This window comes from Antechinus flavipes, chromosome 4 (assembly GCF_016432865.1).
Source record: "Antechinus flavipes isolate AdamAnt ecotype Samford, QLD, Australia chromosome 4, AdamAnt_v2, whole genome shotgun sequence".
NCBI lineage: Eukaryota > Metazoa > Chordata > Mammalia > Dasyuromorphia > Dasyuridae > Antechinus > Antechinus flavipes.
The window spans coordinates 482282328-482308024 of NC_067401.1; the positions used below are offsets into that span (position 1 = coordinate 482282328).

The 25697-nt window shown below is 46.6% G+C and overlaps 1 protein-coding gene across 2 annotated transcripts; it reads left to right on the forward strand.

Moving 5' to 3' along the window:
* Positions 1-3266: 3266 nt before the first annotated feature.
* GFI1 (growth factor independent 1 transcriptional repressor) lies at positions 3267-17684 on the forward strand. 2 transcript variants are annotated; one of them, XM_051999994.1, is made up of 7 exons: positions 3272-3501; positions 6829-7083; positions 7668-7862; positions 10331-10797; positions 11002-11139; positions 12693-12858; positions 15921-17684. In XM_051999994.1, exons 2-7 carry the CDS (start codon positions 6969-6971, stop codon positions 16097-16099), a joined length of 1260 nt encoding a protein of 419 aa, XP_051855954.1. In that variant the 5' UTR covers positions 3272-3501; positions 6829-6968; the 3' UTR covers positions 16100-17684. The 2 variants fall into 2 exon arrangements, with proteins under 2 accessions (XP_051855952.1, XP_051855954.1); XM_051999992.1 differs by lacking the exon at positions 15921-17684 and having other exon boundaries at positions 3267-3501; positions 12693-14470.
* The last annotated feature ends 8013 nt before the right edge of the window (positions 17685-25697 follow it).

Sequence of the window (25697 nt, forward strand, 5' to 3'; positions counted from 1 at the left end):
TGGTCTCAGACACTTAACACTTCCTGGCTGTGTGACCCTGGGCAAGTCACTTAACCCCAATTGCCTCAGCAAATATATATATGTATATATGTACACACACACACATATATAAAAATTGCACATATTTAACATATATTGGATTACTTGCCGTCTAAGGGAGGGGATGGGGGAAAGGAGAGAAAACAATTGGCAACACAAGGTTTTGCAAGGGTGAATGTTGAAAATTACTCATGCATGTGTTTTGAAAATTAAAAGCTTTATTTTGTTTTTTAAATCAGTGATCCGGAGCACCAGCTTTTCCAAGAAAAGGTAGAGTGTTCCCTCTTACCAAAAGTTTCCAGTTTCTGGTATGATACTTGATGCATCATGACTGGAAACAGTAGGAGAAGGCAGAGTACTGAAGACATTTGGATGTCCTCAGATCCCATTCATTGGTTCTCTGTTCAGTCACAAAAGGCGCTCATTCGGACGTCGGTTTACCTTTGAGTAATCTAGCAAATAGAGGCTTGTCATGCAAATCATCCCGTATTTTTAAACCGGAATCCCCAGGGAATTTTAAAATGATTTCCAGAAGTCTATTCTGATTGTCTAATAGAAGGGGGAAAAAAATGCTTGATGCAATTCCCAACCACCTACAAGCTAGCGATGGCAAGGCTGATTACAAACCAGTCTTTTACTTTCATTAAAGGAAGTAGCCCACAGACCTTATCTCTGGCAGTCCTCTGCCTGGTTCCTGTAGCTTCCCCGAAAGTAAGACTCTCTGTTTCTTTGAAAGGGTGTGTTACCGACAGTGTATTGGGGGGGCGAGGGGGAGGGGGAAGAAAGCGAGGGGGGCATTGTATTATTTTGCAGAAAAGGGGAACAAAATCTCTCCCCTCGAATCCAGGTTTGAAAACTCGGTGTGCTCCAGACCGCTGAAGAAAAATGAATTTCATTCACTGCGGAGGAAAATCTCGGCGACGTTGTTCTAGACACCGGGAACTCACCAGTTACAAGTAGCCTGTGGGGAAACGGCACCAGGCGAGGGAGGACACTTAATTTGAGTCACTGTTACGAATACCGAGTCTCTCGGAGGCTTTTCTGTTTGATGAAAGGCGCCAGTATCACAACATCTTAGAATGTCTGATTTGGAAAGTATCACAGAAGTCATCTAGGCTAATCCACTCCATTGGGCAGGCGGGGAAACTGAGGTCCAGAGAGACGTGATTTGTTCAAGCTACGCAGCTTGGGAGGGCAGGGACCAGAAAATGCAAATCTCTCGAACCTTAAACTGCGTGGTAACGCTCCACCAGGCTCCTCATTCATAACTATTTCTGGAGTATTTTCTACTGGATTCAAGCACTGCGTGTGGGTAAGTTCCATAAGTTCCCCGTGCTGAGGCAGGAGGCGTAATAGTTGAGTTCAAATCGGAACTCTTTAAACTGTGTGAGTTTGGGTATGTCACTCAAGGCCTCCTAGAATCTGTGCTTCTTAAAGGTTAGGGCTATTTTTTGCCTTTCTTTGCATCCCTAGAGCTTAGCGTGGTGCCTGATCCATCATAAAGGCGCCTGATGATATTGAATCGATCGAATTTTATTTTCCTCGGGCGTCACTCGTTCATTCATCCAACAAGCATTTATTAAGCGCCTGTGGTGTACCGGGCAGATTTCGAGCCTAGCACGGAGCAGGTACTTAATGCTGGTTGAGTTGCCTGCGGGCGGCGAGGATCCAAGGGCCCAGACCTGCACCCTCTGATTAACGAGGCTGCAGCGTGTGCAGGAACCTGGAGAACAGACCAGAGACGCCTGCGGTTTTCAGTGGACTATGGCAGACCCCAAAGCGCATTCTCTCCTCCGCTGGAATAGCTGGGAAGGGGGCAGGGCCAGGGTCCTGCTCGTGGGGAATGGAGCCAGGGGCGGCGGGCCCGGTCCCCCACCTCCCACCGCCATCCCCGGACACACTTTCCCGGTCTCCGGCCCCTTGCACCCCACTCTGGAAACGGGAGGGCTCGCCCAGCGGGGTCAGCTGAGGAGCTGGTGCCGCCGGCCGCCCCCGCGTTCCCCGCCCGGCCCGGGTGACTCGGGCTCCAAGAGCGGGCTCGGCCTTTAATTTTACCCAACTCTGACCGCCGCGAGCATGGCACAGCGGCCTCGAGTTACGTGCGAGCTCGCCTCGACGGTCCCCGCGCGACGCTGGCGCGCGGGTGTGGGTGTTCCGGCCGGTGCCAGGGCCCGCCGCGGGCTCGGCCCCCGTGTTCGGCCCCCTCCCGGCCCCGCGCCCCGGGCAGCCACTTCGGAGCCGCTCTTCGCTGGGGGCTCGCGGCTCGCCCACCCATTCCAAATTTAACCATTACCTAAATCCGAAGGGAAATGAACAAACCTCGGATGGGGCGTCGAGGTATTTTCAGCCCTGCTGGGCGTATTTATCCCGAAGTGTTTCCACAACAAGTTATTTCGGGGGCTGCGGGGCCGCTCCCGCTCGCTGCAGACTCCGGCCCTCCAGAGCAGCCCTGTAATGGCTAGTGGGACAATGAGGGCCCCCAGACTGGAGGGGGGAGGGGCGGCCTCGGGGCTCTCAAGCTCTTGGGGGCTGCTGGTCTGGGGAATATGGGAACCTTCAAGGGTGGGGGGGAAGGGTGAGACCCCCCAGGTGGAGAGAGACTTAGAATCCCCAAGTGTGAAGGGGTTGCAGGCCCGGAGAGCCCCCTGGAACCTAGATGAAGGAGGTGGATTTCAGCCTAAGAGGGGTTCAGATCCCGAACTCGGGGGCAGGAGGTAGGGTTGGGCACTGCTGCCGGGGGGGCAGCACCAGTGCGTGCTGGCTGGAGCGGGCCGGCGTCACTGAGGGGACCGAAGCCATCAGAGGAGGGAGAGGGGGTGCGATTTCCAAGGTGCGACTCCCCGAGTCCTTGCTCTTCCCCTTCCTCCTCCCTCCTCCTCCTCCTCCTGCGCCGCCTGAGTCAATCTGTGTCCTGAATCTGTAACTTGTTCTCGCTTCGGAAGTCGCGCTCGGGGCCAAGAATAGTTCAGTTTCTTTCGTGTCTTTTTCAGAGCCCAGTGTTAACCCATTCTCCCCCTCCGCCCCCCCAGCCAGCCAGTCAAGGGCAAAAAGCCAAGAGGGAGGAAAGTGGGAGGAGAGACCCAGGCCTCCCCAACCTGGCCTCCGCACCTTGCCCCGAGCCTGCGCTCCGGCACCCTGGTGGCCCCGAGATCAAATGAATTGAGGGGGGGGGCAAGTCCGACTCCAGGGGCTTTGGTCTGGGGGGGGCAGTGAGGAGTGACTGCAAGTCTGACCGGGGCAGGGGGGTGGGGGGCGCGGCGGCTATCAACTCAGAGCGGTCTATGCTAGCTGTGCTCCCTAACGCTCAGGAAGTGAAGTTTGTGGTTTTGGGGGCTGAGCTCGGAAGGAGTTTTGAAAGAAAAAAAAAAAACAGCTAAAGAGCGCGCGGTCTTCCAGAAAGCAAGACTCAGTTTGAAAAGGGGCTGAAGAGAGCAGCGGCGCCCCAGTGCGGACCCGCGCATGGTAAGCGTCTCCCTTCCCATCTCTCGGCGCTTCCAGCTGGGGCCCCGGGGTGGTGGCAGTGGCGTGGGGGAGATCGAGGAAGGGAGAGAAGGGGTCCGGCCGGACTGCGTGTGCCTGGGAGAGCGCCCTATCACTGTATCCGTCGGGTGCCTAAGTGGGAGCTGCTCTCTCCATGCCCTGACCTCGGGGCAGAGGGGAGTTAGCGTGTACCCAGCCGCTAGCACGCCGGCACCAAAGCTCCGTGTGTCTCAAAGCGTCCAGCTGCAGGCTCTTCTACCCGAGACTTTTTGGGGGAACCCAGGGCCCTCTCCTGCCTAGGGCCGCCACACCCCTTTCTCTGCCCCTTTCTTCCTAGATGGAAGAAGGGGGAGGTATTGGGAGAGCGGGGGCAGGATACTGGTCGGTTTAGAAATGGGGTGTGTGTGGGGAGGGGTAAAGGGAAGGAAACAACTGGAGGAGACCCACCTAAGGAAAAGGAGCCGCCCCTTCATCCCCTCCGACTCCCAGGTTCCCAGGGCAGGGTGGGCTCCCGCCTCTTGGAGGTGAACGAAAACTTGGCCACTGAGGGTCTGCAAGAAGAACTGTGGAGTCTGTATGGGGCTCTTTTAGAGCCTTGTTCGGGGAGACCCGAGTCCCAGGCTGAGTCCTTGCCCTTCCCCGCCCCCCAGGGACGCCAGCTGCACCCTGAAGGCCGCCTTCCCACGAGTTGTATCTGTGGCCTTGGCCGGGCGCCGACGAGGCACGGGGAAAGAGAGAGGGACGAGTGCCGGTGGGAAGGCAAGGCAGAGACAGGCTATTTGAGGGGCTGGCCTGGCTTTGGGAGGTTGCCCCTAAGACAGGAACGACTTTTCTTGAAAGAATCTCCAGGGTAGCTCAGAAAACCCAGCTCCAGAATCTAGAGGCCAGGCTTTGGGAGCGGAAGGGACGAAGGCCTCCATCAGGCTTCCTGAAATCTCTCCACCTTCCGAGCACGCCCTGCACCTCCTTAAGGATGCTCTGAAGGGCAGGTGAAGCAATACTGTGGGATTCCTGGTCTAGCCCTCCGCCAGAGGGTGACTGCTACTCAAAGACACCTTCCGTTGGCTTTTCATCCTTCTTTGATTTTAATTTGTGTTGTTGAAGTCGGCTAGCGTGGAGTCGTTTGTGGGTACGCAGTCGGATGGCAGTTCTCCAGCGCAGAGACTTTCATTTTTGCCTTTGCGTCTCCAGGGTCTGTCACTTAACAAGCTAGGTGAATGGAATTGCTCCGCTCCTTCTTTCTGGAGGGTCCATTGCTTCGAGGAAGGAAAGCAGAGGGAGAAGTGGTGTCTTTCGGGAAGGATTCCTGGGAAGAGACTTGATCCCCAACCAGTGCAGGAATAGGTTGTGTGTGTGTGTGTGTGTGTGTGTGTGTGTGTGTGTGTGTGAGAGAGAGAGAGAGAGAGACAGACAGACAGACAGACACACACACACACACAAAGACAGAGACAGACTGACTTTCTCAGTGAGAAAGCATCTCTCTGAACAATACGCTTATAATCTTAGAAAGGAGTTTTTTTTCTTTCTCCCATCCCTCCTTCTCCTCCTGGTTGTATTTTTTTGCTAAAGCCAGTGCACCGAGGTAGCAGGATAGAATGGAGAGGGGAGGGGATAAGGGCTCTGAGGGGAGAGAAATTCGATTTTCCTGCTCAGATTAACGCTCGAAATTTACAGTGTGTGCTCTGCCCTGGAGGACGTAGGCCATTTCTGGAGCCTAGGCTGAGAGGGTTAGTATTGTTTAAAACATGTTGACTGCAGTGGAAAGGATAAACACCACCCTGAGGAGACCGGAAAGGGTCCTCCTGCCCCCAGTTCGGAGGAGCACCCCTCTTCTTGGATGTAGCGGCTTCTCTTTTCTTCCCTTCTCTTTCTTGTCCTAATTCTAAATCTGGACCTTCCTCGGGCTGGGTGCCCCCTCGGGTAATGTGGAGGTGAACACTAGTCAGATTTGTTTTAAAGAGACCTCGCCTGTTCCGCCCTAGAGGAGGAAGGTAGAGGAGCTCTCTCTGCCCTCTCCCCTCTCCAAGAGGCTACTCTTTACCTCCCCCAGCTGCACTGCGGAGACAGGGCAAGGTGTAGTGATTGGGGAGATGAGAGTCGGCCTTCGAGCTCCCCTCCGGGCAGCAGCATGCGTAAGCAGCCTGCAGCGGCCCAGAGCTGCCCCAAGGCCCCTCCCTCCCGCGGCCCTCCTCCACCTGAGGTAGCGGCCACAGCCTCCCGGGAGCTCGAATTTCTTTGCTGATGAGCACGTCCCAATAACTTTCCGTTCTCCCTGGGTTGGGCTTCGAACCTGATCCTAGAGTCGGAGCGTTTCTGGAGTCCGGGGGCTGGGTCTCTAAGGTCTCTCCCAGCATCGAACAACTTTTATTTTAAAAATATATTTTTAAACTACGGGAACGGAAAATGTCGTTTTCTTACAGGTAAAAGCCAGGGATTGAGCATTTCTGAGGTCAGGTCTCTTGTTTACTTCAGCGCCCCCTCTTCTTCCTCCCTCCCCTCCCAGCTCCTTGGTATTGTATCTTTGAGTCACTCAGCCGCCATTTCCAGAGCTAATCACTCTCCATGGGCTAGATGTGTGTATGTGATTTCACTTAGACATTTGATTTCTGCCCTCGGTGTGTATCTGCCTGTCCCCTTGTCCCTCCGTCTTTGTCTCTGTTTATCTGAGCTTGTCCTCCTTTGCAGACGGGACCCTGGCTCGGGGCGGGCCCTTGGCTTCCCAGCTAGCCCCTTGCACAGTAGGTTAGCATCTCAGTTACCCTCCGGGGCCCCTCCCTTCTCCCCTCCCCCCTTCCAGATGACAGATACCGGCCAGGGATTGAGTGACCGAGTTCGGGTAACCGGGTGAATCGAGACTGTCTCACTCTTGGCCCTCCAGGCGGGTTTGATTTCCCCAGCGAGGTTTGAGGGGAAGGGGAGGAGTCCCGAAGGCGGGGGACAGATAAACTGTAGTGTGTGGAAACAGGGAAGGAGAGACCAGCTGGGGGGTGGAGGGGAGAGAGGCTGAGCCGGCCTAAGGAGAGGCCCCTTGGCTTCGAGGCCCTTTATTTTATGATTTGGGTCTGTGTCTGCGGAGGCAGCCGGCGGCTCTAGCCACCTGTCTGAGTGCCACCTGGTGAGCGGAGCAGCGCCACGGAGGCTGAGGCTCCTCCCCGCGGCGGCCCCTCCCTGACCCGGGCCCCATTCCCCCGGCCTCTCACTCCCCATCCCCCCCGCCCCCCGCCAGGCATCTTCCCCTCTCGCGGCGCTCAGTCCCCTCCCAGCCTCAGATCTCTCAACTCACGCTTCGACCCATGTCTCCCGGAGCAGGTCTCGTCCGAGGGGGCAGCTTGGAAGCCGAGCAGGTGTGACCCCGCAGTGAACGTGGTGCCCGCGGAACCCGCGGAGAGGAACGGAGACCCGCCTGCGGCTGGAGGAGCAGGGGCGGCAGGGATAACGGCAGAGGGACGATGCCTCGGTCTTTCCTCGTGAAGAGCAAGAAGGCTCACAGCTACCACCAGCCGCGCTCCCAGGACCAGGACTACGAGCTCGGCTTGGAGAATGTGCTGGCGCGGATCTGTGCAGGTGCGGCCCGAGGCGGCGGACGGACCCCGAGGGACTCGCCGCCCGGAGGCCGAGCGCATTTGGTTAACGGGTGGCCTCCCTCCCGGGCCTCCCACCCGGAGCCCCTTCTGCTTTCTCCAAGCCGCCCCAGCTCCGCTACCTTCTTCCTCATCTTGGACACAAACGGAGCAGAACGGGGGCTCTTTCCTTTTCCCTTCTCAGGCCTCATTCTCCTCCCCTTGGGTTTCCCCCAGTTCCTTCTGTCACTCCTATTGCTGTTATTATTATTATTTTGTTGTTTTAAAGATTCAATTTAGGAATCATCCACCTCTCCCACCCCCTTAAGCTCGGTGGGCACTGTCCCATTCACTGTCCATTCACGTCTACTGACCCTTGAGAGGAAAAAAAAAAACCAAACCTGTCCTTTTCCCGGGAGTCGAGACAGAAATCTGTCTCCAACCGGCTGTTTCCTGGTCATTGCACCAGGCTCCCTAACTCTCGAACTCTCCGGGAGTTCCTGAAGGGGCCCCTGTCCTCCACATCCTGACTGGCAAGGGTCTAAGCCTGAACTGAACCATCTCTGTCTCTCTCTTCTCCCGAGGCAGACAGCAAGATGCCGGGGGACTCGAGTCCCGGCCCTTCTGAGCCTGAGCCCCAAGCACCTATCTCTCCAGAGTCCCAACTGACTGAGGCTCCAGACGCCGTCTCAGTGTCTCCAGCCAGCTGTGAGGGCAGCGTCTGCGATAGGAGCTCGGAGTTCGAGGATTTCTGGAGGCCTCCATCGCCTTCCGCATCTCCAGGTACCCAGAGCCGTGCCTCGGCAGGCAAAGGAGATGGGCAAATTTGGGGCAGGTTGGCATGGGGGGGGACCTCTGAGCGCGAGTTTGAGTTGAATTCTGGCCACTTTAGGCAGGCAGCAGGATTAAGATCCGGGAAATTTCTGCCTAAGTGACAGATAGTAGGAGCAAGGGCTCGGAATTGTTCTGGTGCATTTCCCCCCAGAAAGAGCGTTAGGGTTTTCTTGTTGATGGGATAGTTTGTATGTATGAAGAATCCCTCCTTTTTCCTCTTTAAGTTGAATTTTCGATCATGATTCTTTAGAATCGGAGGGCCGAGAGCCCGATTGCTTTGTCCCCACGAAGGGCAAGACTCGCGGTGACAGGAAGGGTGGAGGTCGCTGCTGCTGGGGATGCCTTACGGGTTCAACTCGGGGTGAAAGGGCAGAGGCAGGCTTGGCCGGGGGTGTTTTTCCTAACTCAGAATGTTTCAGAAAAGTGGGCATCTCCCAACGGACTTATCTGAAGTGGGCAAGGAGAGGGAGGAAGACCCTGCTGCGGGTGGGACTGTGAGTGTGCTTGTGTGTCTGTGGCGGGGAGAATCACCGAAAAGAGGAGTGGGGAACTGGATTTAGCGGCTTGTATTTTAAAAATGGTTTATACCTAAACTACTACAAAGCATAGGAAGACTTCCTACAGAAATGGGGACTAAAGGGAAAAGGTGTTTCTGCAAACCAGTATCCCTCCTGGCTTTAACAGCCTGGCTTTCGCTACCCCACCAACGTCTGGCCAGATCTCTTATCTAATCTGAGATTTGCTCTTTGACCTAGAGGGCATTGGGATAGGGAGATGTCCATATCCCGACTGGTTCTTTTAGGCTCACTCCCATTTAAACTCTCTCCCTTTTCTAGAACCAAGGAGCCTGGGGAAGACTGCAAAGAATTCCTAACTCCCAGTTTTTCGTTTTGTTGTTTACTTAGGGAACCAGAATTGAGACTTAGCCAGAAAGTCAAGGTCTCTTTGGTTGCGTGGATCTGAATGCGATGAGTTTTGTAGAAACGAAGTAACTGCATAGATAAGGTATAAGGAGAGGAGGAGCTGAGGATGGATAAACTGAGAGTTTGGTTGGCTGGGCAGGCTGGCTCCTTCTGTATCCTCGAATTGGAAAAATTAGAGCCTGCAGCTAAGCTAGATTTTTAGCCCAGAAACTCAGAATCCTGGAGCTGAGCTGAAAAGGACTCTAAAAGTCCTCCAGCCGAATCCTTACTTTACAGATAAGGAAACAAAGAATCTGAGAGAGAAAGTAACTATTCTAGGCTACAGTCAGAGGCACGGCTAAGCCCGGAACTCATATCTCCTGCTTGAGGTTCTAATACTTTTCCCATTCTGTCATCTCAGAAGTATAGTTTTTTTTAATAGGGACTTTGAAATTTGTTCCTAGTTTTTCAAAAGTGCACAATTTTTCCCAGTGTTATTATTATGATTTTGCTAGAAACAAAATGTTAGGCTTTCTATGAATACAAGTTCTCCGGATTTATCTTGGGCATACTGCGTATTCGCTCTTGAAGGTGCAAACATCTTCTAAACCTCCCCTAGAACATTTTCTAAATAAACACTGGACAGATCCTACTAAATAAAGCGACACTGATTGGACTATCGTCCAACGGGGGGCGGGTGTGTGTGTGCACGCATAATATACTTGCAGCTTTTGTGTAAAATTATCAGTTTGAGCAAAATCTGTGAGTATGTAGGCAGCCGCTTTTAGAGCTTCGGGAAATCCGATCAGGTGGGACTTGGAGTGTGTAAATTCTGCAGTGCTGCCCTGGGTATTTTTTCTGCTCCGATCTAGTTTCCGAAGGGTTTCGCCTCAAAAACTGTCCCCGCTCAAGTCCTCCCCTTACCTCTTCTTGCCCGTAGTTTGGCACTTTTCAACTTTCCGAAGGATAAAGCCAGTTTCTTGTTTCTCCTGCTAAATGCACCTCTGCGGCATTTTGAGGGCCCCCTCTTTCCCTCCAGTCCTGCTAACTCCGGCACTTCCCCAGCCACCCAGGGGGAGAGGAGGAGGAGTCAGCTTGGACGAGGTCTGCCCCTGCCCTCCCCCGAAGGGTAGGCGAGCGCTGTCCAGAGGCTGAATTTTCGGTAGGAGAGACTTTTAGTCAGAAATCGCACGGTGCCGTGTCAGGGTCAATTCAGCAGTTCCCAGTTGAGGTCCCAACTCTGCCTCACGTGTGTCAGAAAAGAGAATTGTCGGGGCAGGGAACTCCAAGCCCCGGGCTTTGGGTGGGCCTGTGCACCCTGGTCCACGCTAATTGGATCTTTTTTAAAAAGGACTGTCCCGAGAAAAATAAGAACTGGGGCGAGTGGAGCGTTTCGAGGCTGGGAGGATTGGAGGGACTGTTTTTGGTTGTTTGCGTAAAGCGTTAGGATAGATCCCGCGCCCCGGGGCTGGGAGCGGTTGTGACCGTGCCCTCGTGTCCCTGCTGTTTCCACAGCTTCCGAGAAGTCCGTGTGCCCCTCCCTGGACGAAGCCCAGCCTTTCCCGGTGCCCTTCAAGCCCTACACGTGGAACAGCCTGGCGGGCTCCGATGCCGCCCTGCGGCATCTGGTACAGAGCTACCGGCCTTGCCATGCCCTGGAGCGGGGCGCCGGCCTGGGCCTCTTTGGCGAACGGAACCCAGAGCCGGGCGCTGCGGCCGCCCTCTACGGCCCGGAACGGGGCTGTGGCGGCGGGGCCTCGGAGGGCAGCGGCGGCGGGGGCAGCGGCGGCTCCGCCCTGGGCCTCTATAGGGACTTTGGTCCTGCTGCGGTGGCGGCGGCGGCGGCCCGCCTATACGAGCGACCGTCGGCAGCGGGCGGACTCTATCCGGACAAGGGCTCGGGCATCAAGGTGGAGTCCGAGCTGCTCTGCACCCGCCTCTTGCTTAACAACGGCTCCTATAAGTGTATCAAGTGCAGCAAGGTGAGCGGGGGGGCCAGCCGGCCACCGGGTCCTCCCCTGCCCTGCCCTCCGGTCGGGTCAGTTCCTTTGGCGGGCCGACCGCGGGCCAGTCCCAGCCTTTTCTGTGCCCTGAAGTCCCTCCGCCCCCCTAGCTCCCAGAGCTCCTCCCCTCCGTCCCTCCTCTCAGTGTGTTTCTTCCCCGTCCCCGCCCCTCTTGCGCCCTAGGTGTTCTCCACTCCCCACGGCCTCGAGGTGCATGTGCGCAGGTCCCACAGTGGCACGAGACCCTTTGCGTGCGAAATGTGCGGGAAGACGTTCGGGCACGCGGTCAGCCTGGAGCAGCATAAAGCGGTGCATTCGCAGGTAAGCGCCCGAGCTCCCGCAGCGGCCATTAGTGGCCTCGCAGCCAGACGGGAGAAGGGCTGGAAGTTACCTTGAAGTAATGACTCGGCCAAATCACTCTTTAAGAAATCGAGTTCGAGCCTTCCCAGCCTGGTTCTAGGGGCTCAACCCGTCCCCAGCATCCTGGAAGAACCGTTTCCCTCCTAGTTTTCTGCAGCAGGGCAATATTTTCCTAACTAGCCACCTCTGGCATTTATTGGCTGTATGACTCTAGACAAGTCAGTTAACTTTCCAATGCCCCCGGGCACGACTTCTCAAATAAAGAGCTCCCTAGCAGGTGACTTGCTAGAGAAAGTTTCCTACGTCAAAGAAACCACATGTTCCCCCACTCTACCCCGTTCTCCTTCCCATTCTATCCTTCCCCTAAAAAGGCTTCAAATCCTGCTTATCACGTTGTTTTTCTTTACTCTGGCCCTGCTTCTTATCTCTTTCCTTTCTTCCAAATGATCCAGTTTAGTGCCCCTGGCCCTCATCCCTCTTTTCTTTTTTTTGGGGGGGGGATTCCCCCCATCCCTCTTATGGATGAGAAAGGGAAGCATCCAGCTCTCTGTCAAAAATCTGCCCAGTAAAGGCTCTGAGTGGGTGCTTGATTATCCTGATTTTGATAGGCATTTAGTTAGAAAAGACTTCCCAGTGTGTGGGAAAAGATCATTCAAACAAACAAATGCCTCTGTCATCTTTGGTGGATGTTTAAAGGACATTCAGTGACATCTACAGCCAAAAGGGATTTTAAGTCTAACCCCTTCATTTTTTTCTGTAAAGAAATGGAGGCCCCATAAGTTTAATGACTTGCCCAAGTTAGTGTCAGAGCAGGAAATTGAGGAAGGAACCTCTGGGCTCAGAGGTGTGCATTCTTTCCACTGTACCATCAAGAGTCTTAACTGACTAAGAGTTGGGAAACTTTGAAAAGTCTGCTGGAGAAGGAGGGGGTGTGTGTGTAAATGGGTGATAAAAATTGAGGTGGGGAGATTTTGTGTTCAGAGTGCTTCACAAAGTGTGAAGTGTTTTTGTAGGGAAAAAAGTCTCATAGGGAAAGAGAAAAGTGGGGGGGGGGATGGAAAAGAATGGTCATATTGGACAAAGAAAATGGGGTGGGCAGCAAGGGAGGGAAACTTGTGGCCTGTGGGGGAAGAATGAAATATAGGAGATGTTTTTGTGTATTGAGGGTGTCAGCTATTTTCATTGTTATCAGCTTGGGCTTACTTTATAATGATTCATAACAATTCAACAGTCCAATTTAAGAAATATTTATTAAGTGCTTTTATGTGGGTGGTGGGCACTGTGCTAGGGATTTGAGATGATGAAAATAGTCCCTGATCTCAAGCAACCTGAATGAATTTTGTGCTCCCAGCAGCTAGCAGTCTCCTGGGCAACGGGAGTACAACAGGGATACAGATAAGAAGTAATAAAGTAATTTCAAGATATCTATTATTAGTGATCTGGTGAAGGGGAGGATGAGAAAGGCTTAGTGGAGGAGGTGGTACCTAAGATGACACCTGGTCCTTTCTCTGCAGGAACGAAGTTTTGATTGTAAGATTTGTGGTAAAAGCTTCAAGAGATCCTCCACCCTCTCCACTCACCTGCTCATCCACTCAGACACCCGGCCCTACCCTTGTCAGTATTGTGGGAAGAGGTTCCATCAAAAATCGGACATGAAGAAACACACCTTTATCCATACAGGTAAACATCTGGGCTCCCTCAACCCAAACAGCCCAGCTCCCCCTCTCCCTTTTTTTCTTGTGTCCATCTACACGTACACTCTCCTCTTCAGCCATTCTCCTTTTCCTACCCTTAGGACCTGTATATCCTTCTCTTTCTCTATATTCCAACTGCTCTCCATGTGTCCCCGGCTTTGCAGGGCAGAAGTACTCACATTAGATAGGTTTAGAGAAAACCACCTGGACAAGGAGACTGGAGAGAAAATGAATAATAGATGCCCAAGTCAGTCCCTCTAACTGCATCTGTCACCAGTTTATTTAGAAATGAGGATAGAGTACAAATTCTAGTCTTGTTATGTTGTAGTGTCTCCATCCCCAGGAAGAATAGACCTATTCTTGCTCTACCTCCCCACCCTGCCCCCAATTGCTGCCGCCAGTCTGGGGTCTGGACATTTATAGAGCTTCCACTTTGCCTCAGTGGGGTCACTTCTAATAAATAACAACCATCTGGCTTCCTATTATTTGTGTCTGTTTCTTGAGAGCTTGGTCTTTTCTCAAAACTTACCTGTCCTATGGCCCCTTCCTTCAGTGAACAGAACTCAAGTTATCTAATCTAATGGGTTTAAAGGAGTGATGATTGGATAATGCTTTAGCCTCCCAGATAACATTTTTATTTTGGCTGGGAAGATTTCAATGCCTTAACTGCCAAGGATGAATAATATGGAGATTTTATGCACTGCAGGGGAGGCAGTTTGGGGCTGGGAGACTTACTAGGGTTCTTTAAATCACACCTGAGGTGGCCACCAACCAATCAGGTGACCTGATTTGTGGCTTTTTCTTTGAACACTGGTACAATGGTGCCTGTTAAATCAGTCTTTCTTCTCTCTCTCCAGTTCTCACCATCCTCTCGCACAAAAGGACACACACAAAAGGAATTTGTAAAGCCAGATGAAGTGTAAAAAGTAAAGAGAAGGAGCAACTTTGAAACCCCTTTGGTTATCCAAAAAAATAAAAAACAAAAATTAACAAATTAAAAAAAAAAAAAACCACCTCCAAACTTCTTGCAAGAGATGTAGATTCCAAGCTTATCTCTACCATGCATTAGTAAATCATTAGACAAGTCCTCTTTCTGGGGTCTTCAGCTGTCTGACCTGGAAAATAAGGGACTTGGACTGGGGATTCTCTTCTGATCCAAGGTTCTGAATCTGTAAGTCTGATGCTTAGGATAATACAGTGAATGGAGAATTACTGGCAACTTAGGAAGAACATGAAAGCATCAGGTGCCTGGAGCAGAAATATCGAAAGGGGAAAAAAGGTACAGAAGGGAGTACAGAAGTCCTTGAGAAGACACCTCATGGGCTGCAAATTTTGTCTAGGGCAGGCTTTGACTAAAGTAATGGATGGAAAAATGTGTTTAGAAATCTCTGGCATTTGCCCATTCACTAAATAATTCAAGAGCTCATTCCTGGTAGAGGAAAAGCCAGAGGATCTTTTGTTTGCTTGTTACTTAATTAACAAATTACGATGAGAATGTGCCAGTTTCTAAAGAATCCTTTTACCTCTCTCAGAAGGGAGAGAGAGACATACAGACAGAGAGACAGAGACAGAGATACACACACACACACACACACACACACACACACACACACAGAGAGAGACATGACTGTTCTCATAAGAGCAAAGGGAATGGATGGGGAAAGTAGATGAAAGAATATTTTGCAGCAAAAAACTGTTGGCCAAATTTTTAAATTAGCACTCTGAGATAGTGAGATAGCACAATGATAGAGTGCTGTCACTCAAGAAAATAGCCACTGACTCTTCCTATGGGGCTAGTCATTTAACCTGTCTCAGTCTCAGTTTTCTTATCTGTAAAATAGGCATGATAACAGCATTTACCTCTCAGAGTTGTTGGGAAGCTCAAGAGATATTTATAAGGCACTTTGCAGAACTTAAAGTGTTACCTATAAATGCTAGTAATTATTCCTTCCTTTTAATTCCATATTTATTGGTTCCAGTTTATCCTTTTGTCAAACACCATGCTAGACACTGGGGAGCTAGAGACTAAAAAGAAAGAATATTGTCATCGATCTGGACCATCACTTAATCTCTTTCTTTGCCTAACAACGCCCCCTTGCTCATTTGAAAATTTTCCTAGAGCATTCAAAGTAACCAGAGTAATAATTGAATGAGAAACAGTGAGTCCTCTCAGTTCGTATATCTATCTATTTAATTATTTAGCTCTCTTTGAGAGTGGGATCTACTTGCTGCGCTAGAAATCAGACCTTTTGCTCATTTCCCTTACTGTAAGAACCTATTTGAAGTCTGGGTTTGGAGCATCCCACTTAGGACAGGGGCCAATGGAAAATGTCAACAATGTGATCATATGTGACATTGTGATGATATGGTGAAACTCAAGCCTCCTTCCAGAAAAGATTATCCTGTGACTTCTTTTGAAAATTTACAAAAATACTTTGTGCATATTTTCTCGTTTAATCTTCAACGACCCTGTGAGGATTTTCTCCCTCCTCCCCCCTCCCACCCCACACTCCAGAGTTTTAGAAAGGTGGAATGATTTTCTCATAGACACATACATGTTAAGCATCAGGGACAGGATTTGAAGTGTGGAAGCCCAAAGAGTGCTAGATTTGGAGTCAGGGGCTCCACTGGGCTTTGCCCAGCAAGATAACTGTTGATACCTAAACTCAGATGGCCTCAAATTTCCTAAATACTGACTGCCATCATTCAAGGATCCTTTTGCTGTGATCTTCTGGCCTAAGCCATGGGTCTGTGGAGAAGCTGGCTGTTGTCTGGGCCAGAGCAGATTCCTCCAGACATTTTCTTTTCTCTTTTTTTCCCCAAGGCATTTGAGCTTAGTGACTTGTTTAGGGTCACACAGCTAGCACGTGAAGTGTCTAAGATCAGATTTGAATTCAGGTCTTCCTGACTCCAGGATCAGGGCTCTATCCACTGCACCATTTAGCTCCTCCCTCGCCAGACTTTTTCAAAGACAGGTGATTTATCTAACAGATATTTTTTCCTTCCTACTCACACACCTCATGATTCCCACTCTCCGCATCTTTACAGGTGAGAAGCCCCACAAATGCCAGGTGTGTGGCAAAGCGTTCAGCCAGAGCTCTAATCTCATCACTCACAGCCGAAAGCACACTGGCTTTAAGCCCTTTGGGTGTGACCTGTGTGGGAAAGGCTTCCAGCGAAAGGTGGATCTCCGGAGGCACAGGGAGACACAGCATGGGCTGAAATGAGTCCAAGCCAGGATGCTGAAGCATCAGTCAACACTATCGGGACCCTGCTTTTTCTGTCTCATTCACCCTCAGGTTCCTGGATCCCATTTCTACCCCTCCACCTCTATTTTTCTTGTGAATTGGAGATGTAATGACTTCTTACTTCTCTCAAGTCTCCAGAAGGAATAGCAGCAGCTTAAAAAAATAGATTTCAACCCAAAGTGGAAGTTAAAGGACTTGGTGTATCTTGGAAATACTGGACAAGTTTGTATTCCTGAATCTTCAGACCCAAGCTGAGATCAGATGGCTTCAGCCACCTCTGCTTATTCCATATGCAACTTGGCCCTTCCACCAAACTAAGAAGTCCTCCAGCTAGAATCTGAGCCCTTTCTTCCACCTTTCTCCTGACCATGTAACTAACAATTTGAGCACTCGAAGGATACCAAGATCATAAATCAGAATTTTTTTAGTGGTTTTAAAGGAAAGGTGAAAGAGAGGGGCTTTATTGCTATTTTTTCTTCCTTGGAGTTTTTGGAGAACCCTATGTCATTGTAAGGCCATTAAGCTATCTAGACTGACTGTGCACTTGCAGACTTATTAAGACGTGGAAATGATTCCTACTGTGACTCACAAAACCATAAGCTTTACCAAGTATACCTGTGCCAGGTTAGGCAGGAGAAAGGAAAGAGAATATGACATTTATCCAAAAGAAGTTTGAATGTTTTCCTTTGGGAAAACAATGGATTAAGGGTTTGCCAACATAAGCTGAAGAACAGAACAGTGTCTTACTACTAGAAGGTCATCTCCTGAGCAGATATCTACTAAGTACCCCCTGTATTTGAACCACGGCATCGTGGAGGGTGTCAAGCTGAGCGGTACAAAATCCTGGCTCTCAAATGATCTTGTGATAAAGGACAGGATTGGCCACGACCATTGCCATGCCCTGAGAGAGGGGGGCAGTGACTGAAAGAAGTTCCAGAGGGCACTACTGGCTTTTCTAAAGACACTCTTGGGAAAGTAGCTGAAAAAATATTTCAGACATGTTTGTAACTAGTTTTCTTTGTTGTTATTATTTGTTTGTTTGTTTGTTTTTAATTCTTAAGCCCGTTTTGGTTAAAACCTCTGGACCTACAGACATGTGTGGACTCTGCTTTAAACACACTTGCATGTACCTTAGAGGAAAATAATGACTTTGACAAGGTTTGTCTGTAGCTGTTATGGAGTGCATTATGTTTATTGATACATATTTATTAGAGTAAAATTTTAAATTAATAAAGTATTGAGAATGGAGCCCCAAGGAGTGCTAGATTTGGAGTCACTGAGCCTGGGTTCAAAACCCAGGTCTTCATCTGATTTAGCTGTGTGCCCCTGAAGTCAAATGTGACCACTAAACCTCTCTGACTTAGTTTCTTCATCTGTAAAATGTGGAAAATAATAGAACCAATCTCTGTAGTTTGAAAATCAACTGAGATAGCATGCAAAGAAAGCACTTTTAAACCTTAAAACCCTTTATAAATGCTATCATCATCATCATCTTGGACAGATGACTTAAATTGCCTTTGGCTTCTGTTTCTTCATGTATAAAATAAAAACAGGATTAACTGATCTCCAAAATCCTTTCTAGCTCTAAATCTAAGATTCTATAATCCCAGCCATCTTCCCATTAAACTGGAGACGTTTTATCTCTTTGCCCCGAGCCCTGGGCATTTCCTGCCACTTTCCATCTGCTCACAGGGACAAAACTGAGCCCTTTCCTGTGGAAGCCCCAAGGCTCTGTTAATACTTTAAAGTCAAGAGCTTTAGTGATATAGAGTGTCCATCTGGAGATTGGTTTCTAAACCTGGCTTTGACATCAATTATGTCATCAGCAATTAGTGCTTAAAACGGTGCTAGGCACATAGTAGGTACTTAATAAATGTTTATTGACTGACTGACTGATATCAAGGCAAGTCACTTTCTCCAACTTGTGAAATCAAGTTGAACTAAATTTGAACTTGTAGAACTAGTTTCTCAGCTCCCTTCTAGATCCCAAACTAGTCACAGTTCCTCTTAGAAGGGTAAGGCAGGGAGTGAGGTTAACCAACTTTTGGTTAAGTTGCATTAGGCTAGCCAATTCCTGGACTCCAAGCTCATCCTTATGCAAATCATCTCCTCCAGAGTGTGGGCAGCTCTACTAGTGTACAAGGTAAAGAGTAATCCTTCGGTATTTCATAAAAACAATCAGAAAAAAACAAAACCTATCGTAGCTCAGGGCTCAGATACCCAGGGTTCTGTTTGGCTGAATTCACTTCAGGCATTAATTAAAATACCTACTAGATGCTAAGATCCAAAGACAACCTTGAACAGTCCCTGCAGGAGTTTACATTTTCCAATTACTATCCTTAACTATGGGCTACCTAATCATCTTCTTGTCTACCTCTATCCCTGCCTCCCAGTTGTTTTCTGATTTCCCCCCCTCATTCATCCATCCTAAGTCGCTTCTCATCCCATTTTCTAGTTCTATTATTTAAGCATTTTCTAGTTCTACTACTTAAGTTGTTAACTTATAAAATGAGCTGATGGAATCGAGTTGTCCTGGAGAGATAGATAACTCTAGCAAGAGCTTCATTGCCAATGGTGCCCCCGGCCCTGTAGAAGTTAATCACTATCCTGACGTTCCCAGAGAAAATGAGGGAACTCCCCCCACAGAAGTCTTCCTAAGGTATGGTTGCTGCAGTCATGAGGATAGAGAAGCTCCATAAAGATTTTAGTAGAACTGATTGAAATACGGACGTCTTCCCTCCCTGTGGAAAATGTCCTTCCAGTTGCCTTTCCAGAGCCAAGATTCGGACGTTTTTCGTTCCTCCATATATGTTACATAGGGTTACCTCCTCCTCCCGACCCTCCCCTTCCCCCGGCAGGGATCCTGATGTTAGAAGAGTCTCGATTTACCCGAGGAAATGGCTTAATCCCCTTGGTTCAGAATCAGAACAGGTTACTGGGCCTGTCACCATGTGAAATTGGAAGATTGCGAAGATCTTAATGTTATTACTTGACGCCATTAAAAATGGATCAAGAATATTCCATGTCGCATTATTCATGAGGAAGGCTCGAGGCCTTTTGTCTGCCGCAGTAACAGTAGAAAGAGTAACTGGAGACGCCAGAGCACACCTTTGTTTCTTTCTCTAAATTTTTAATAACACCTTCAGCTAGCCAGTTGGTGAAGCTCAGCCCTGCACAAAAGGGGAAAAAAGCACAGAGGGCTCTGGGAAGCCTCGGCCCTTTCAGTCGCAGAGCTGACTTTGGGCCGGTCTATGCGGTCGACGATCAAATTACCTCTCGAGTGCGCAGAGCGATCAGGATTCAGGCCAGCCCCAAAGGTGAATTTCATCTGATTGATTTGAGACCCGAGAAGACAACGGAACAACTGAGGGGAAAAAACTGCACCCCTAATTAAAAGAATTACTCAGTATTTCCCGTGGACCAACTCGCACTGTTCGGCTTCTAAGGCTGGGCTCTGCATTTAGTCTAACACGGTTTTATTTTGGTTTGTTTTTAAGCCACATTCGTTATCTGAAGATTTGGGAGGAGCCCCGAAGGACTCTTTAATGTTCATGCTCACGATCTCAATCACTTGCTTTTTCTAAACTGGAACTTTTGGGAAGCGTATGGGAGATATAGACATATGTGTGTATCCATCCATCCATCCATCCATCTATATATGTATGGATGGATAGATCTATCTATCTATATTCGAGGTAAACCATTTCCTCTCTTTGTGCCTCAGTTTCCTCATCTGTAAATGAGGGGTTTGAACAAGATTTCAATGGTCTTTTCCAGATCTAGAAAAGATCCTTTAGGAATCACTTCATTTTCCAGGGGAGCTTCCACTTGGAGAAGAGCAGAGAGATTTCCCTACCCAATAAAATTACAGTTCTAGAGCAATTGAAAATTTAAAACGATGGAGGATTTGGAGAGGTAATTGGAACCTAGTTTATTAAAAAAAAAAAAAAGCAAAATATTTACAGGGTACTAAAATCCAGGGGGCCACATGGTTCAGGAGGACTTGGTTTTGAAATGATTTCACATGTGTAGTTGATATCATGTTCCTTGCCTTCTTAGTGGGTAGGGGAAGGATGTGTGCTTGGTCCTCTAAGAATTATGTTGCCAAGAGTCTTTTATCAATATGATCTTCATAGCTCCTCACTGCAGGCTTTTAAAGCCAGTATGATTTAAGAGATTCGTGATCCCAAACTCCCTCATTTACGGGAGAGAATTAAGGATCAAGGAGGTTTAAATGACTTTGCCTAAGATTACTCAGAGTTAGGAGCCGAGACAGGATTTTAAAGCCAGGGAAATAATTCTTTAGAAACGACTCCATCAGACATCAAGAAACAATGAAGCAAAGTCAAAAGAATTTTAAAAGTAGAAGAAAATGTGAAATATCTCAGAATAATTAATGGACTGGAAAATAGAGGAGAGATAATTGAACAATTATTGGACTACAAGAAGAAAAAAAAACACCATCAAAAAAAGAGGTTACAAATATAATTCAAGAAATTATGACATAAAACTGCTCTGATATTCTAGAAACAGGGTAAAATAGAAATAGAAAGAATCCTCCGATATCCTCCTAAAAGAGATCCCAAAATGAAAAATCCCAGGAATATTATGGCCAAATTCTAGAGCACATCAAGGAGAAAATATTGTAAGCAGATAGAAAGAAACAATTCAAATATCACAGAAGCTGTAGGAATCACACAAAATTTAGCAACTACCATATTAAAAGAGGAGAGAGTTTAGAATATATTCTAGAAGGAAAAAAATCTATGACTACAACCAATATTAACCTAATCAGCAAATCTTTTTCTAAGAAATTAGTTTCTTCAGTGAACTTTTGTACTTTTTCCCATTTATCCTATAATGCTTTTTAAGATATTCTTTTTAGCAATGAATTTTTGTGCCTCTTTGACCAATTATTTGACTATTAATTGTCTTTTCATGGTTTTCTTGCATCTCTCTCATTTCTTTCTCCATTTTCCACTACTGCTATTATTTTTTTCTTTAACTCTTCCAGGAATTCTTGTTGTATGTAGGTCCAATTAGCATTTTTCTTTCAGGTTTTGCTTGTAGCTTTTGTTTTTACATTATTGTCTTCTGAGTTTGTGTCTTGATCTCCTCTGCCGCTGAAGTAGTTTTTTTTAATGGTCCAGTTTGTTGTTGCTGTTTGCTTATATTGTTTGTTTTTGAACTTTATGTTAAAATTAGGTTCTGTTCACTTAGAGGTGGGGAGGCATTGTACCAAACTTTAGATTTGTTCATGCTGCTGTTTTCAGAGATAGTTCTGAGGGTCTATAAATTTGTGGTACTTCTAAAGAGAGCAATGTGATAATGATATCTTTATCAGACAAACCTCCTGAAAAGCATTTCCCCTCTCTCCAGTTATTTCCCTTTTAATTTTAGTTATATTAGCTTTATGCAAAATTTTTCTTTCTGTCTAATGTGTTTATAAAATGACTTTCTATATTAAGTGCATGTATCCATTTGGAGCTTAGTATAAAGCAAAGTGCTGGGATAAACCTAATTTCTACCAAACTGCTATCCAGTTTTCCCAGAAATTTTATACAATTATTAAGTCCTTCCCCCAGTAGTTCAGGTGTTAGGGCTTTTCAAACTCTAGGCTATCAGGTTTGTTTGCTTCTGTTATTTTGTGTACTTAATTTCTCCCACTGATTGATCTATTTTTTTAAAGCATTACTAAATTGTTTTGAGAATTGGGACTTAGACCCCTTCCTTCCCCCTTTCTTCATTTTCCCCTGAGATTTTTGACTTTTTGTACCTCCATATGGATGATTCTTTGAATGAGTTTCATTTCTGATAAAATCTAGCCTTTAAAAAGTTCGTTTGAATTCTGAATTTGCAACACAGGATTAGGTTGTTTTATTAGTCATTCTTTTTTGAGAACTGGAAACTCCTTAAATAATACAAATTAATTCAACAAGCATTTATAAAGGGCCTACTATGTTCTAGGTACTCTTTTAGATCCTGAGGATTAAAAAATAAAAAGGAGTACATCTCTGATCTTGAGGAACTTAAATATCTATTATGAATATTCTGAAACTATAAATCCTTATCTGCTTGTATAGCCAACTCAAGAGCTTGATGCACCAACAAACCCAGAATTGCAAAATAAATAAGAAATAGATAATAATCAAGAGGTATTGGAAGTCAGGCAAATCAAGAGGCAGAAATGAGAAGGAGCATTCTAGATGTGGAGGAAAGCTGGAGAAAATTTCTAATGCAAACAGATGGAATGTCTTATTTATATTATAACAAGAAAATCATTGGATGGAAGAGTAGGTGAGGGGGTGTAATGTCTATGAAGACTGAAAAGGCAGGAGGAATCTGGTTTAGGAAGGTTACAGGAAACCCCTGAAGTTTATTGAGCAGAGAAGCAAAATGGTCAGACCTTTGCTTTAAGAAAATCATTTTGGCAGTTGAATAGGAGATAGATCAGAATGGAGAGAGACACTAGCAGGCTAAGGTGGGACAGAAGAATGGGTCGAGGGAAATGAGTAGGTTGAAGAATGGAATGATTAGAGTGTGTTAGGAAGAGATTATGTACGGAGAACTCCCCTAGTATGAGAACAAGAGTTGAGCAAGAAAAAAAAATATGAGCCAAGTAATGGACACATTGAGTTCTCCCCCTACAAATGCTGTTGGGGAACAATGAGCATTCTCCTTGCTCACCTCAACTAGGGAGCCAAGAGCGAAGGTGCAGTCCGTACTGGAAGGGCTCAATTCTCAGCCTCAGAATTTGGAAAAAACAGTAGAGAAAAATATTTAAAATGAAGACAAGCTTGTTGCCTATGAAACATTACAGGGGTCCTCAAACTATGGACCCCGGGGCCAAATGCGGCAGCTGTGGACTTTTATCCCCCTCACCCAGGGCTATGCAGTTTCTTTATTTAAAGGCCCACAAAACAAAGTTTTTGTTTTTACTATAGTCTGGTCCTCCAGCAGTCTGAGGGACAGTGAACTGGCCTCCTATTTAAAAAGTTTGAGGACCCCTGTAATCTAGAGGATATAATTGAAGGGATGAGTGGTTGGTTAGGGCTTCAAGATGGGAGAGTTGAGAGGGGTGGAGAATGGGGTTTGGATGATGAGCTACAGGGGTTCCGAATCACTGGGATGTGCAGAGTATAACCAGATGTGACAATGTCCATCACTGAGTGGAGTGGAATGCTACATTCCTCTCCCCAGAAAGGCTGAATAATTAGGCAGGAGATAGAAAATCCACTCTCCTTAATGTTCTTCCTCTTTGTATCCCTTGGTCACTTATTTACTGGAATCTGAGTGTGTGTGTGTGTGTGTGTGTGTGTGTGTGTTCATACATACATACATATTGTGATGATGAAAAAGTTTTGAGAGACAGATTCTGGCTAATTTAATCATTTTATTAATAAAACCAGCAGGTCATTATTAAAAGGATGGTCATCTGGACATCTCTCTTAGACCAAATATCTTTAATGATGGTGAGGTCACAGTTTCTATGCCCTTCAAAGAAGAAGTGTTCCTTACGGGTGACAGTCAACTTGGAATTCGTTAATACAAAGACATGTGTGGGCTATATTAAAATGCAGGTCTTAAGGTACATGACTTAAGTCACTCAAATCTTGGCCCAAGAGACTTCAATTTCCATATCACCTATCTTAATAATAGGGAGAATCAGCATTTTCCCAGGACCTGTCTGAGCCAACACAATGAGTAGAATATATCCATTACCCCAAATTCAGTTTATTTTATTGTCTGATTAGATCCTGACCTGGGTAAATCTCTGAAAGAAATTTCCCACACTGATTTGCTTCTAGATGAGGAAATAGAAAAGGGGAAAAACCTTGGTCCTAATACAATACTTAATTATTAAATATAAAAGAGATATTAATTTCTTAAAACTTATGTATATGTGTATGTGTATATATATATATATATACATATATATATATATACACATATGTGTACATATATATTTTTGAATTCCCTTATATCTTGGAGACCTTATCAGAAATTGCCTGCAAGGATTTTTTTCCTCTCAGTTAACTGTTTCCCTTCTAACTGAACTGTGTTTACTAAGTTTATATCTCAATTTTGTTTTGAGGATTTTTCCGTTGAACTTTGATATTTCACTTGGTTGTATGGAAAAGCTGAACTGCTAGGGTTTCCTGGACTTTGGACCATCCTAGATTGGGCAACATATTTAATTTGGCCACCTAAACAATCTTTTATCAAAGCAGTAGATAGACCCATTAGCTGTTGTTCTTGTTAAACTTTATATTCAGAATGGAGCAGAAAATACGTTTAGGGGAAGAGCATCATACTATCCATTGCCTTTCTTTTTCTCTAATTCAGATCAATAATTTCATATTTAAGTTGACTTATTTACTTTAGATTCATAATTATGATATTACTTTCAATGAATTAAATATTTGACACATATAAAAAAGACACCAGCTTGTTCTGTGGGTTATAGGGCATAGAAATGTGTAGAATTCAGCCATTTTAAAAAGATTACAATATATTTGGGGATCCAACAAGCATGAAACAAGTGTTAAACAAATAGTAACATATACTGAAATATTGAATGGAAGGGGCAGATTATAGACTCAAGCAGCAGTTGGGAGACAGATCATTAATGGTCAGATAAAGTAATGCTAAAAGCAATATGAAGGAGGTGCTTTTTCTTAGGACTTTAGAGAATAAGTAGAATTTGGATAAGAGGAGAGAAAGATATTTCAGAAGATTTAATTGGACAGGTTAGACATACTTTTTTTTGGAAAAGAAAGTTGCTGAGGAAAGGACATTCGTTACCTTCGATTCTTGGCGTAAGTGGTATTTGCTTTTAAATTATTGCTTGTTCTGAAAGGGAAAAAAAAGTTTCTATTGAATAATTGGGAAATTGTTTTAATTCTCACTGGTAGGAACTTTATCATTTCCTTACATGCCACTGTAGGCGAAGGCCCCTGAAAGCAGGGAGTGAGCAGGATACTATGTGAGTGGATAGTCAGTAATCCTATATATCTATAAAGAATTCCCAGGAGTATAAAGACCTAAAAACAAGAGAAAACACTTTCTTAATGTTTCCCTTTCACTATCGGTTCTTCCTCCCCCCAATTCCGTTGATCTCTGTCAGTTTTGATATACATTTTATTAGAAGACAAGCTCCCATGGGGGACAGGAATCATTCTTCCTTTGTCTTTGAAACCTTATGAGTTAGTACTGTGCTTCAAAACTACTAAATGTTTAATAAATGTATCCTGATTGATTTCTGATTAATATAGTTGCTATTCAATTAATTTCAGTTAAATGCCTACCATATACAAAGGATGATAATTGACAGATCCAATAGCATTTTCTCAGTCCTCATCCTACCTGCATGATTGTTCCATTTCAGTCTCCTTTGTTCAAATTCTGATTTATTTACCCTGCTCTATCCTTCCTCTTTTCTTACCTTCAGACTTGCATCTTCATCTGCCTACTAGATGGTTCACACTGAGGGCTCTATAGCTATTTTCTCAGTCTCCTTAGTTGAAGTCTTCAGCCAAGTCACTCTTGATAACTTTAGGAGTCCCACAAAATTCTG

Excerpts from the sequence above, each read along its gene's own strand:
- GFI1 (XM_051999992.1), top strand. The coding sequence starts at position 6,969 with ATGCCTCGGTCTTTCCTCGTGAAGAGCAAGAAGGCTCACAGCTACCAC. Across the intron at positions 7,084-7,667 it reads GCTGGCGCGGATCTGTGCAG|ACAGCAAGATGCCGGGGGAC; the intron begins GTGCGGCCCGAG and ends CTCCCGAGGCAG. Across the intron at positions 11,140-12,692 it reads ATAAAGCGGTGCATTCGCAG|GAACGAAGTTTTGATTGTAA; the intron begins GTAAGCGCCCGA and ends CTTTCTCTGCAG.